General features: G+C 34.8%; 1 protein-coding gene across 1 annotated transcript; it reads right to left on the reverse strand.

The window, feature by feature from the left end:
- Positions 1-283: 283 nt before the first annotated feature.
- LOC129254679 (uncharacterized) lies at positions 284-14,744 on the reverse strand. The gene is made up of 4 exons (XM_064094934.1): positions 14,465-14,744; positions 5,956-6,096; positions 4,060-4,971; positions 284-3,605 (listed from the first exon to the last, which is right to left on the reverse strand). Exons 1-4 carry the CDS (start codon positions 14,685-14,687, stop codon positions 3,463-3,465), a joined length of 1,419 nt encoding a protein of 472 aa, XP_063951004.1. The 5' UTR covers positions 14,688-14,744; the 3' UTR covers positions 284-3,462.

A 14,744-nucleotide genomic window follows, 5' to 3' on the forward strand; every position in this document is an offset into this window, starting at 1 on the left:
CATATTTTTCCGGATTATTGATGCATGTGGAATATCTGTTTTGGTTGCTTCTCATATTTTTTACTGAATAAACCTTTTTAAGATCAAATTTGTCTGGCGTAATTGGTAAATATCGTTGTGTCCTGGCTAAAGAGGAGTATATTTGATAACTATAAGCAGATATCATGTGACCCCCCATAGGCGGCGGAAGCGGGGGGGCCTGTCCCCCCCTAAATTTGAGGTGGGGGGACGGTCCCCCCCCCCTAAATTTTTTGTTGAGAACCTTTTTTTTTTTTTTTTTGCTTGTCAAATTTTTTACCTGTGTCCATCCCAAAATTTCACGTGGACCCCCCTAAATTTTTTTCCTTCCGCCGCCAATGGCCCCCCCCAAAAAAAAAAACCCATCTGAAGAAATGAATTATTAAGGTGATGCATAGATGACAGAAATGCCATAGAATGACAATAGACGGCGTCGCGGTCATGACATGAAAGAAAAAAAACTATATCCCTGAGCATGACACTAATTGGGCCTTCTTTAACTCTTAGGGTTTTTTTCAATTCATATAAATATTCATTTTCTTCCATTTTACAAAATTTTTCATTTTCATAAAAATAAATTCATATAAATCAGTTTGCCATGAATAATATAAACACATACATGTTTATAGAAGAAGGCGAAATCCCGGGAAGCTAAAACTTGTTTCGGGATACGCCTGCGTTGAGCCATCTTAAATGCCTTGGTGATTTAGCCAATAGCAACTTCGCGTTACAAGATGGAAACATTCCCGAAAAGGGTAGGTAAATACTGTAAAATTCAATCGAGCACGATGTGCTTCCACTTTGAAGGAAATTACCTAAATTCCGGGAAATCTGGGTCATTTTCAGGTAAGTTTTGGGAAATCAAAAAATTCCAGGAAATTCTAGGAAATCAGAAAATTCATTAAACAGAGCAACTTTCAATATTCATGTTATATCAAAAGAATTGCTTACCTCATACGTAGCTCTAGATTTTCTGCTCGCGCTCCGCGCTCGCATTTTATAATTTTGTTGCTATTTTTTAAAAGTGCATTCAACAAAATAGGTTAAATTTCTTTATTTTGGTCTTTTGGAACAAGTTTGTGCTCGCTTGGTTATTGTCCGATTTTTATCAAAAAATAATATTTGAAAATTTAAGGAAATGTCTATAAATTAAAGGAAATTTGAGATTCAGTTGAGGGAAATTTGTTTTGGATCTGTGGAAACACTGATCGAGCATTCACATACGGGTAATGTTTAAAGCTCAAACTGTCACGTGGAGTAGGTTTAAAAAATATTTAATGTTACTTGACACCAAATAAAGAATATATAAACGTGTTGTATACAGTTGAGTTCAGGTTTGGTGGTCAAACCTCTTAATTTTCTTCTCTTGATTTGTTTTTGTTTTACAAAGGTTGTGCATAAACATTCATATAATATAGGATGCTCCCTCCACTCGACCATTGGCAAGTCAGTTCTTTGGCCTTCGCAGATTAAGTTACCCCCCCCCCCCCAAAAAAAAAAAGCAGCCCTCAGATAAGAGGTATGGCTCCAGATATTGCCTGACAAGATCGAGCCCCAATTGTGACATGATTTGTGATGAATCATGCTGATGGAGAATCGGTGGCAGTTGTGGTCTTTACCTCGTCATCGACGTGGATTCCTCAGCTTTAACCGAAACAGACATCCATGGTCTATTCTAGCTTTGGGTGGTTCTCCTCGAATACCTCAAATCAACATCCTAATATACTCTCCTGTTACTAAGAGTAACAATTATTTATTTTCCAATAAGAATTAAAACCAAAATTTTTAAAGCAAATTATTCTTCTTCTAAACGAAACTTAATGGACATCTGCAGAACCAAATTAATTAAATACTTACATGTCTAATCAAATCTATTGCATTTATTCCCTGACTATATCCCCCACCCTAAGATAAAATTAAGGGGACCTGATATCCACTTAAGAAATGTATAACCAACTCTCTTAAAGTATTTTCATAAAAAGAGAGTCATTGGAATAAGGACAGGGCTAATTTTAATTAGGACATAGTTCTTTGAGTAAAGAGATGGTATTTTTTAACAAGGAGAGAACTATTTTGAATAAGGAGAGCATTTTGAATAAAGAAGGGGTTGTTTGAATAAAAAGAGAGCAGTTTTTAATAAGGAGAGAGCTATTTTGAATAAGGATAGGGCCACTTCGAATAAGGAGAAAGACATTTCAAGTAGGGCGAGACAGTTTTAACAAGGAGAGACTAAGGATAAGGGAATTGGTAGATAACTTCACACCGAATAATGAAAAAGGGAATAAGGTGCTAACTTTGCATCGAATAAGGAAAAGGAATAAGTAGCTAACTTCACGGACCTGCTTTACTCTGAATGATGAATAGCTTTCATTATAACAACAAAGTCAATTGAATTAAAACCGATAAAGGTACTCGGGTGAAAAAAACGTCTTATTTTGTTTTAAGTTTAATGAATTTCAAATCAAATGTCGATAATTCTTAAATGTTTCTTGAATAAAGAAATGAATGTTTGGGGAAACAGAAACCACGAGAGCAGCTACAAGTGAAATAAAAGGGGGAACAATGGGGGGGGGACCAGGGAAGTATGATAACCATGATAAAGGTCTTGGTCCTGTGACTTTACAATAACCCTGAATACCCTGGAGCAGTCCCTGAGCCTAATGATAATCATGATAATAGGCCTACTTTTTTTATATGCCCCATAAAATAATCTATTTTCAAACTTATATACCTCGTATTGTTTTGTTTAGTGGGGGTTTCTAAGGTGATACATATACTATGACTTAACAAACAGATACTGCCAATCATCATGGTATCGGCTCTTTCTCATTTCATTTGGAACTTTCATTACATTTATAACATACCTAATGTTTTTTTTCTAGGTACAAATTATGGTCCTAATACTCAAGTTTACAACAACAAAAACATAATAATAATAACTTTCACAACAGCACCACATAATGTCATGAAAATATTGCAACAATGTCGATAAAAATGCTAAATTCAAGTAATCATTTTAAGCTTAAAAAATTTTCTTTATATTAATTATTTCATTTTATTAACAATGCTATATAAAAAACACAAGTATATACTAATATGACTTCAGACACAATGCCATGGCTCTTAGAGTAATGGTACATTGCTTTCGAGAATATCTTTTTAATAGTGAAGTCATACAAAAATGGAGAAGCTGTCACAGTTATCGTTAATAAATTCATGTACTACTACTTGCTTATAAAACGCTGATCACTTCCTTTATTTAAAAAAAGGTCAAAGCACCCATGATAATCAGCACAGCAGCTCCTTGTATGCGCTTCTTGGTTTCAATAATGATGATAATCAGATAATAATAATGATATTATATTATATGTATATTTTTTTTCAATGGATATAATGCTCAATCCCTAGCAGTGATGCTTGACAGATTCAATGAAGTACATATATTCATTCTACGGATTTGGTGTCGAGATGTTGTCTTCTCCGTTTATTAATCACCAAGACGACCGTTAGCAGAACAGATAGAACACTCATCCCTCCCATTACCATAAAGACGTGATCAAACGATCCAGTGATGTCATATAGGGAACCTGTAAAACATAAAATCAGATAACTCGCAATTTTTATAGAATAAAACTTACAGTTTATGTGACAATTTGAATCCTCAAAAAAAATTACGTGCCTTTATGAATGAAGAAAAAATAATCAACTCCATTCAAATCAATCAAATTGATTTATATTATTGTGTTCCACATGCCTAATTCATCTGTTCATATAATCATGATAAATATTTTAATATTAAAGTTATAGCATATGGTCAGAATTTTTTTAAAATTATAAATCTGTACCAATCTAAACTTTTATCTGTTTCAGATAAGCACAGATTTTCGATAGTTAGATGTTAATTTCACAGAATTTCAGCATACAAAATATGATAAGAATATAATATATACATATAGATTAAATCATCAACCACAAAAGAGGTATATCAGTATTTCTAAATAGTATTTCAAATAGTTCCCGTACATGCTTAAAGGCACATACCTGCCATGTATCCTGATGAGACGACTCCGATTCCAGTTACGAAAAACTTGGCAGACAGCAGGCTGTCGAAGTTTTCCGCAGATACGTAGGAGATCAAAACAGAATAGGTAGCTGGGAATCCCCCAAAGGTTCCTCCACCCACGAAGAACGAACATACTAAGAGATGGACAAAGGAAGAACTTACAGGATAGAGGAAAAGCGCTAAAGCCACCGACGACATGCTGATAATGAAGATTACATCTCCCCATAGGGGTTGATAATGCAAAAGAATGGTTACTATTCCTTGAATGAAGAATCCTCCTACGGATCCTGCAATGGGTAAGTATGATGTAAGTGCCTCAGGTACATCCTTAGCCAATGCAAATGAAACAATGAAAAAGATCCAAGCAATAAAAACTACTTCCAAAATGTACTTGCATGGTAAAAATAGTATCGTAAATGCTTTCTCTTTCACCAGAATTCTCAGGAAGTTGGACACTACTCCGTATTTTGAATTACCGTTATTTATTTCCCTAATTTCCCGTTGAGGAAAATTCATGAGGGCATCAGTGTTCTCTTCTGATTGCGATTCATACTTCACTTCATATTCTGAAGATACACGTCCTACCTCCATTGGCATTTCTTCCTCTAGATCTTTACCACGGAAGTGTTCCAAAGAAGATCTGTGACTGCTGTCTTTCGGGTTCCTTAGAGTAACTGCGATGGGTACACAGTTCAAATAAATTGCACCAAGACAAATTAAAGCGCCCTCAAGTCCATATCTTTCTAGAAGTCCATACGTTACTGGGGGAAAGACTACACCGCCAACAATTGCCCCAAATAGACAAACCGAATTAGCAAAGCTAAATTTGACTCCATAATATCGATGAAGTACCTCATGAGAAATCTGGTTTATTGGGGCACTGAACAAGCCTGTTCGTGAAAAATACAAAACCAAAGAGAAAAATTAGCATCATTAAAGGCAAACTTGAGTAGTCACACTGAGCAATAATTTCTAGAGACAGTCTTTAGAATCAAGTGAATTGTCGTTTTATAATTGATGTAAGTGCAAAAGCATTGTAGAGTATGCTGGGAATGGCAAATAGGTAGTTGAGGGAAAAGTGCTCTGGTCATGATAGGTAATACTTTTGAGAGAAGTAATATCTGAATATAGAGGCTCAAAGGGATCGCAACGCGGCTACATCCAAGCCAGGTGTGGTACCCGCAAGCCGAAAGAAACAATCATTTTCAGTCAAAGCATTCCACATATCCTTTTTTGAACTGCATTAATATCAAGTCTCCATCTCCAAAATAGTCTACTAGGAAAGACCTTGCAATTAACATTAATCAATTTTGAACTGATGTGAGGGGATCATGTATTGATCCATGCTTGCAAAATAACAAACTAAGAAAGTTTCCATGGGCAACGGACGAAGTTAATAAAAATGGCCGTTGTCTATGAACAAAGGGTATAGTTAAGGTCCAATTTCCTACGTGCAAAAGGTAGCTTTGTACGATGATTGCGGCAACTATGATTTCAGCGTCATTTGGTCGATGATTATGGACAACCTGCTCATTACGCGCTTCTTGCGAACATGACATATCGATGGAACGACGTGCATCCTTTGATTCTGGTTGCTCGATCCCTAGTATTCCACTGTATATTGTTTCAAAATCATCAGATTATAGAAGAATCCCAAAGAAAGTACTAACTTTAGCTCCCCGGTGTTTGCTGTTCCGTAATAGATTTTACTTTTTTGTTGTTATACTAATATGGCGATGTTTAATTTATATCAATTGGGTTCATGTAAGACTTACATTTCATGAATTGAAATAATATAATTCAAGAGCTATGTAATTCAGAACATAAAATTTGCAAACTCAAAAGAGGTATGACAATTAGGCATGGAAACAAACCAGTAAGAAACATGGCGACGCCGAACCAGACGGTTGATTGAGCGTATGCTGACGCGATGATCGAGGCACTTGATGAAATACTTCCCATAATGCATAGCAAGCGATTATTTATTCTCTTGGACAGGAAACAGACCAAGGGACCTATGGCAGAGAGAGAATTAGAAGTTTTACAATAATGAATAGTACATTGATGAGTTGAGATAATGATGTAACTGCAATAATATTTCCAATAACGGTATGATAATGATGTGATAGAGTCATTAGAACAATAATAATATATACACAATTAAATCTACTTAACAACATTATCATTATTTATAATAAAACACAATAATAACCCTACTACAAATAATGAATATGAGGATTAAAAAGAAGGAAATGTAAAAAACATAAAGCTTATATTTTGTTAGTTAACTAGACAATTGGGATTATTCGTTTGATTTTCTTTTCTTAACAGCAGTGGCGTAGCTACGGTGAGGCTGGGGTTCGAGTCCCCCGCAAATTTTCGGTGCACCCACTAAAAAAATGAAGGACGCCAAGAAAAAGAAATGCAGGGACCTATCGCGAGGCCAAAAAAGGTGAAGCGATATACAAAAAAGGCAAAAAGGGAGGAAGAGAAAGAAAAGGGAAGAAGAATAAAAAAGGGGGAAGATAGAAAAAGAAGTCGAAATGTAAGAGAAGGAAGAACAAATTAAAGGGCGGGGAATATATAAAAGCTTTCAAGTCAATTTATAATATTTTGCTAGCGCTTCGCGCTTGCATTGCCTGGTTAAAATGAGATACATGTCCTGCCATGGCGGTACGCAGAATTTTCGTTCGGAGGAGGGTGGAAATAGGGTCCGTAAATATTTTTGAAAAATATTGAAAGCAAGTTATATTGTAAATACAGTGGCCCCAATCGCAAAAATACAACGCCTTTACTAATAAATACTATCGAAGATGTTACCTCAGCTTCAGAGCTCAGTGCACATTGATATTGATGGCACTGTTTTGATGAGGATGATGATAAATACAAAGAAAAAAAGGAAATAAAAATAGAAGTATAAAAAAAGAATTGGTTAGTGGAAAAACTGTAATACCTAAATTGTTCTAGAAAAATATCCTTTAAGTCATCGGTATTAGAAAAGATAAATCGGACCCTCAGAATGTAAAATTGACACTATAGGATTTTAGAATCCATATGATGTGCGATTGAACACGGTGAAACGGCAACTTATCAGACAGTGAAAATGGCGTTGTAGTATAGAGAAAGTAATGAACATTAATCGAAAAGTTAAATTCAGTGTTCAGAGATTTAAAATGGGCAGTTGTCAAAAAGGGCAGTTGCTCGGCGCACTGTATCTTCGCCTCTTCTGTCTCCTCCACTGCTACATTTTCATATGTTTTTGTAATAAGTGTATATTATCATTATAAAGTCACTTTGCTTAATTGAAGATGAGTAGTTGTAAGCGAACTGTCATGTATGTATATAGCTTATTTTATGATTATTATATCATAAAGTACATTTATTGTATACATTTTGTGTGATTAGCGGCACAGAAGTAGATAAGATATCGCCAGGTACATACCAATTGTTTGGTCAGCGCGGCACATAAAAACAGCACTTCCCGAAAGGCGACATTAAATCATGTCATTAGAAATGAAATGGTTCATTGACCACAATGCTGCAGTCACATTTCCCCCTAAGGCGCCCATACGGCTAGTCGAAAACAGCCGTTTTATTCAATATATTCAAACCACCTACATGTGGCTGGCACAGTTTTCGAGTCGCCTTACGGTTGCCGTAGGCATTGTAGGGGAAATGTGACTGCGCCATAAGAAAAAAGGGGCACATAAACGGCGAACTTGTTCATGTTATTAGGATGAGACACTTGTAGATAGAGAAGTGACAGGTATGATAATAAAACCGGCATTGGAGAAGAGTACATTACAACGAGCATAATGGGAGACTTTAACTATGACCTGTTAGCGAGTGATACTAATATTTTTGCAAATGACTTTTTAGAGACATTCCTTTCTGCCTCCTTTTTGCCACTTATTTCTAGACCCACTAAAATCTCTAATACTTCCGCAACTCTGATTGACAATTTTTTTCTCCAATATACGTTCAGAATTTAAAGCTGGTATAATTATCTCAGACATGTCTGATCATTTCCCAATTTTCATGTATTGTTCTAATCAATATCAGCCAAACAAACTTGCCGATTATGTTTCTAAGAGGCGTGTGTATAGTGATATAAATATATCTCGTTTGAAACAGAGTTTAGAAGAAGAATCTCGGGATGATGTATTTAGTACAGAATGTGTTGACGAGTCCTACGAAACATTTATTGATACCTTCATGAGTCATGTTAATGAAAATATTCCTTTTGCAAAACCCAAGTCCAAAAATTATAAAAGATCACCCAGACTACCTTGGATAACGAATTCAATTCTTCGTTCGATAAATAGAAAAAAAATTATACTATAAATATATATCAAGATTAACTGAGAATACTCAGAGCCAATATACTAATTATAAGAATATACTAACAGGGGTCATCCGTACTGCTAAAAAGGCATATTACCACGATCAATTTAATCAATGCAAGAATGATCTTTAAAAAACATGGAAATTGATCAATTCTACCATCAATAATGGACCAAAGTTTTCAAAGATAACTAAGCTTATGCATAATGATTCTATTATTGAAGATAAAGTTCAGATGGCAAATATTTTCAACAATTACTTTTCACAAGTTGGATTTAAGCTCTCTAGAAGTATACCAACAAACTCCCATTCATTTCATCAATATCTGGGGGATAGAAATCAAAGTTCTATGTTTTTTCTCTCCTACGAACGCACAGGAGATATTTAAAATTATATCTAGCATAAAATCAAATAAAAGTGCAGGATTTGATAACATTGAGAACAACCTTTTACAGAAAACTATGAATTATATAATTGACCCTCTTATTTATATATTCAATTTGTCATTATCATCTGGAATATTCCAAAATCAATGAAAATTTCTAAGATAATACCAGTCTTCAAAAAAGGTGATAGTTCTTTAGCAAGTAACTACAGACCGATTTCATTGCTTACAAACTTATCTAAAATTCTTGAAAAATTTGTTCACATACGAACCATATGTTTTTTTTTTTAAGCACAACATCCTATCCGATACTCAATTTGGTTTCCGGGAAAAGAGTAGCCCTTCCTACGCAATACTTTCTTTAATTCAAACAGTTGCCAAAGCTTATGACAAGTCTTCGAATACGATCGGTTTGTTTTTAGATTTTTCAAAAGCATTCGATACAATTGATCATAACATTCTCCTTTATAAACTTTGTCATTATGGAATTAGAGGGGAACCACTAAAGTGGTTCAAGAATTATCTAACCGGGCGTTCACAGTTCGTTTCACTTGATTGTAATATTTCTGAACGTAAACCTGTCCTTTGTGGAGTTCCACAAGGCAGCATTCTTGGCCCACTTTTGTTCATTACTTATATAAATGATATTGATATGTCATCTAGATTGCTTCAATTTATACTTTTCGCTGATGACTAATATATTTCTGTCGCACCCCGATCCAGAGCAATTGACGCAAATATTCAATGACGAACTAAAAATGTTTCTAATTGGATAACAGCTGACAAACTCTCTCTTAACCTAAAAAAAACTAGCTACATGCTATTTAGCAACAAGATTACGACTGGACCAAAGGATGTAATTTTAAATGATACTGTCATTCAAAGAGTGCGATCTACTAAATTTTTGGGACTGATCATTGACGAAAAACTTTCTTGGATAGCACATATTGATAATATTTGTAAAATCATTGCTCGCAACATTGGTGTCATTAGAAAATTAAGTTACTTCTTACCCCATTATATTTTGTTATCATTGTATTCAACGTTAATTTTACCTTACTTGAATTACGGAGTTGTTGCGCGGGGTAACGCAGCGAATTCTCAAATTTATAGACTTTTTATTTTACAAAAAAGAGTGATTCGTATCATTAGTCATGCAGAATTCAGGGCACATACAAATATTCTGTTTTTGAGAAATAAAGTCTTGAAGGTTAAATATTTATATTCTTTTCAACTCGGACAGTTAATGTACAAGTTTATCAATAAACAATTACCGTTACCTTTTAATGATTTGTTTGTAAAAAATGATACAATTCATAAGCACTTCACTCGCCAGGCAAATTCCTTTCAGTTACCTCTGAATAGAACATCGTTTGCACAGAAGACGTTTGTATTTACTGGTCCAAAATTATGGAATTCTTTTTCAAATGATATTATGCAATGTAATTCAATACAAAATTTCAAAGGAAAACTTAAAAAATATCTTCTGAATTCATATTAGATTATCGTTTTTTCCCAAAGTAATGTAATTCAGAACTTAATATGTAAAAGTGTTTATTAATTTCTCTTTGTATATATGTTTAATCGTTTTATGATTTATGTATACAGTGTATACTGAATCATTTATTTTTATTATTATTTATTGATTTTTATTTTTATTTGTTTATTTTTTATTCATTATATATATATATATGTATATTGTTTATTTCTTTATTTTATCTTATTTCTTTATTCATAAAATTTATTTATAAAAGGGGCCTTCACCCTACAAGCTCTGCTTTTTAGTTGGTCTCCTTCCCTTTCGATTTCATGGGTTTCTTGTATTATAAAAAATGATTTAAATGTTATATTTTGTAAATATGTATATTGAACTATCATTGTAAATGTAAAAAGATTGAAAGAGAAAATAAATGAATTGAATTGAATTGAATTTAGGCCTATTGCATAAGGTCATAGACCACTTGAGAGGATAATGGGAACATTTCGACCCAGAAGGCACTATACATTGCAGTGGATTTACACGTATGAGCTTCTTTAGCTCTGTAAAATAAATCCTAAGTAAGCATTTTGTCGAACAATCAGAAATGATAATAAGATGATTCTGATTCACTTAGAGTGATATATAGGCATCTATGTTCTAGGTGATCATTTTAAAGCAAGTCATATTGAATGATAACATGGATAATGTCATTCGATGTTTGAAATAAAAAAACAAAATTTGTTGCCCGACAGACAAAGATGCGCTCGGGGACATGTCAGGGCATTGTATATTTCAAGACATATAAAATGAATGGCAAAGTTCAATATAAATACAGTCAGACGCGTATCCGGGGTTGGAAGGGGCACTTACCCCCCCCCCCCCTCCCCCATTAGTTGTGGAAAATATTCGACTGGCAAGAGCTTCCGAAGTTGGTTGTTACCATTGACATCGTTTTTTCCTCCGACAGCTTCTGGAAAATTTCCTAAAACATTTAACATTTAATTTTTTATCGAAATCATTGAATATTTGTCAGATATTAAGGTGTTGTAAGTCAAATCTGTGATAAAATCGTTAGTTTTAATGTATTGTTTCTTTGGCTCGTTTGCTTCACTCGCTCGAAGAAAATCTGTCGGAGTGTACTGCTTAAAACACTCATTCCTCACAAAGTTCTTGTCTCATCATGCCACTAATGAGAGACTTGATTTTTCAAGGTTCCATTCTGTTTATCATCAGAGGAGGACGCAACGTATATGGGTTTTTAATACAAATAACACGGCAATGAGCCACTTTGGATATTTGAGTCCAAAGTTCCACGGTCAATCTCACTGACCCAAATTAGCTGGACATGATAGAGAATATGATATTCCCTATTGCAAAATAACGTAGTTACTTAGTTCTGGGGATTACACTCAGCACTTTACACCATCTGACCATCATGCAGAAGAAGTAGTTTTACACATTAAATCTTTCACGAACACTGTGAATTTCGAGTTCGGTACTTGTGTCGAGAGCGTAGATCAACACCGCATGTGGGCCCCCCTTCTGAAATCCTGTACCCGCCCCGTAGTAAAAACAGAGGGTTTCGGTCTTAACAACCAATTTTGATACAGGAACCGGATCATTTTTAAGACTGCCTATACAGGATAAAACAATGTATTTAATGACAATGATGTTCCTAAACAGGCCATCAAAATTTAAATAGGATTATAGATTGCCTTTTGGTCTTTTTTTTTTGCATAAACAATTTTGTATTGCAACTGTCAACCTAAAAAGAGTTGGTTCATAATCTAAGAACAGACCAAAAGTGCAAGATTAAATTCAAATGTTTCAAGAAAGTATATAATCAACTTAGTGAGCATGGTTAATAGATTGTGGTAGGGACTACTCTCCCATTTCTCTTGTACTTGATCATCAGGATTGTGTGTGTGTGTATGGGGGGTGTTCTATAAAACACATTGCTGCTGCCCTTTCTGTGGGCGTGGGCTTCAATATAAGATCAATGACGTGTGCTGCTTGGGGGTTCCCGGACCCCAAAAAGTTCCACATCCACGAAACAACAGGAAAAATGAGGAAAAAGGACAGGAAACGGAGATATTGTGCTCATTACGCCACTAACATTCCAAACATGTTAATTACAGCTTGATTACTGTTTTTCTGCATGATTTTGTTCAAATTTTCCTAAACTTGCCTTTCTGGTTTCAAACAATTGACTTGGGTTGCATTCCCATTTAACAAAAAAAATAATAATATTGCGTTTATTGGTGTGGTGTATACATCCTAGTGACTGTTTTAGGTCATTGTCAAAGCAATATTCAATTGTCAGGGTTAAGTTAAGAAACGTGAGTAATCCCTTGGTCATTATTGTCATGATAGTAATAACATAATGTTGTCATTGTTTTGACCGGAAATCAACCAAACGCTCACGCAAGAGAGTATTATAAAAAGTTTGTTTTATTTTTTGTTCTCTATTCTGTATATCAGGCAATAAGAAATGGGAATCTACTGATTTTCAATATTTTACAATCTTTCCCATTCCGATTGAAATTCATTCTATGAAACACGGTGATGAAGATGACGACGATGATCATGAAAATGACTTTGATGATGATGACGATGATTGTGATGGTGATGATGATGGTGATGATGGTAATAATGATCATATTAATGTGTGCTATAAAGCTATAGTTCATATTATTGCTGAGTCCCTTGAAAATACATATTGCGATATTTGTGTCGCCTTTAGTGCTTTGCATTCTTCAAAATTTCATAATAGGGTATTTTAGCAGTCACTTCGCAGACGCTTTCTATAACGCTAATAATCTCTTGTCAAAAAACCCTTCAGAACAACTTAAGCAGCCTTCATCGGTGAATCAAAATAGCAGTATCGTCCTGGACTCTCGATAACGATATATTTGCAATTTTCTTTTGATCTGACGATGTGCTGTCCCCGGTCCACCAACTTTTGACAATGACCTCTAATCTGTCCGTTGTGATTTGACGGTCATTTTCAATAAAATTCTGTACGTTGCAGAAAGCGACTGCGAAGTGAAAGTTAAGATACGTTACTGTGTGGAAGAGTATAAGAACATTGGTCTTGATTGATTTCAACATTACATGGATTCAAAAACTAATCCGGATTGGCTGTGGTAATAGTAACGTCAAACTTGGGAATTAATGCGAACCCTAAACGTAATTTACTTATTTCAATATGAATATTCGGTTACCATGGCAAATTGTCTTGTAGAAACCATTTGCTTAACAAAACGACACCATTGTTTAAGACAACCCAATGGCTTTTTAGGATATTCACATTGTCATTGTATTATTTGGTCTTACCATCTGCGGTATCCGTTTGTTTCTAAAATATATTGTATCTTGATATGAGAGGGAGCACGGCGAGCTAGAAAATTGACATTTTTTTCTTAAGAGTATAGAAATGCTATTGTCAAAATGCACCACCAGTAAGATATCCCAAAATATCTGAAAGTGATTAAGAAACAATAACTCCCAAAGACAACTCTGTTTAGACATTTTGCTTGAGGTCAAAAGATTTTTTTTCAACCAGTGATCGACTGTGGAAAAGAATGAAAGGTAAGATTCATCTTTTATAAACGAATTAATGGTGTATTTGCAGGGTCATGATAATAAATTAGTTATTCACTATGTAAGGTAGGAGTACTGGTGCTCAGTGATCTCAGTCTAAAGTAAAGACCTTACGAGCGAGTGTAGCAAGCAAGAAAATATTTTGTTCAATTTATTTTTTTCTTAAAGAATGTCAGTAACCGATGAAAGAAGAATTATCTTTAAATGAATATACCTAATTTCTTACCCAGCAAGCCATTTTAACATTTTGGAGAATAAGTAATTTGTATCTATACAGTCATAGATTCAATAAAATAATTCTAAATATTAGTCATTGTACTCAGGGCCCTGAGAACGATTTTTTTACAGGGGGTGCTGATGTAAATTTGACAAGCCAAAAAAAGGTTTCTATACAGAATGTAGGTCATTTTGCTTATATTTCTACATGTTGTAACACCTACCAGAATTCCAGGGGGTGCTTTCTATGGAAAATAATACACGCAGCACCCCCAAGGAAATCTTGGGGGTTCTTCAGCACCCCAGTACCCCCGCTTACCAGGGCCATGATTGTAATGTTTAGCGTTATACTTACAAGCCATGAAATATATTGTAAGCTCAACAGATAAAATGAATCCAAGGATCCCATAGTTTGTATCGAGTTTGCGGATGAGGGTGGGTATTAATAATCCAAATGCTTTCAAGAGTCCCGTTGTGAGAAAATCAAGACTGAACTTAGACACCAGGACAGCGTATCGCCATTTGTCTGTCGATTCACCTTGAGAATGTTGAATGTTTCTCCTCTCTGACGACGCCATTATTGATTTCGTGCAGTTGTCTTTTCAAAACTGACTTACTTTATTTTGTCAATAGTG

The sequence above is a fragment of the Lytechinus pictus genome, chromosome 1, assembly GCF_037042905.1.
Source record: "Lytechinus pictus isolate F3 Inbred chromosome 1, Lp3.0, whole genome shotgun sequence".
Lineage (NCBI taxonomy): Eukaryota > Metazoa > Echinodermata > Echinoidea > Temnopleuroida > Toxopneustidae > Lytechinus > Lytechinus pictus.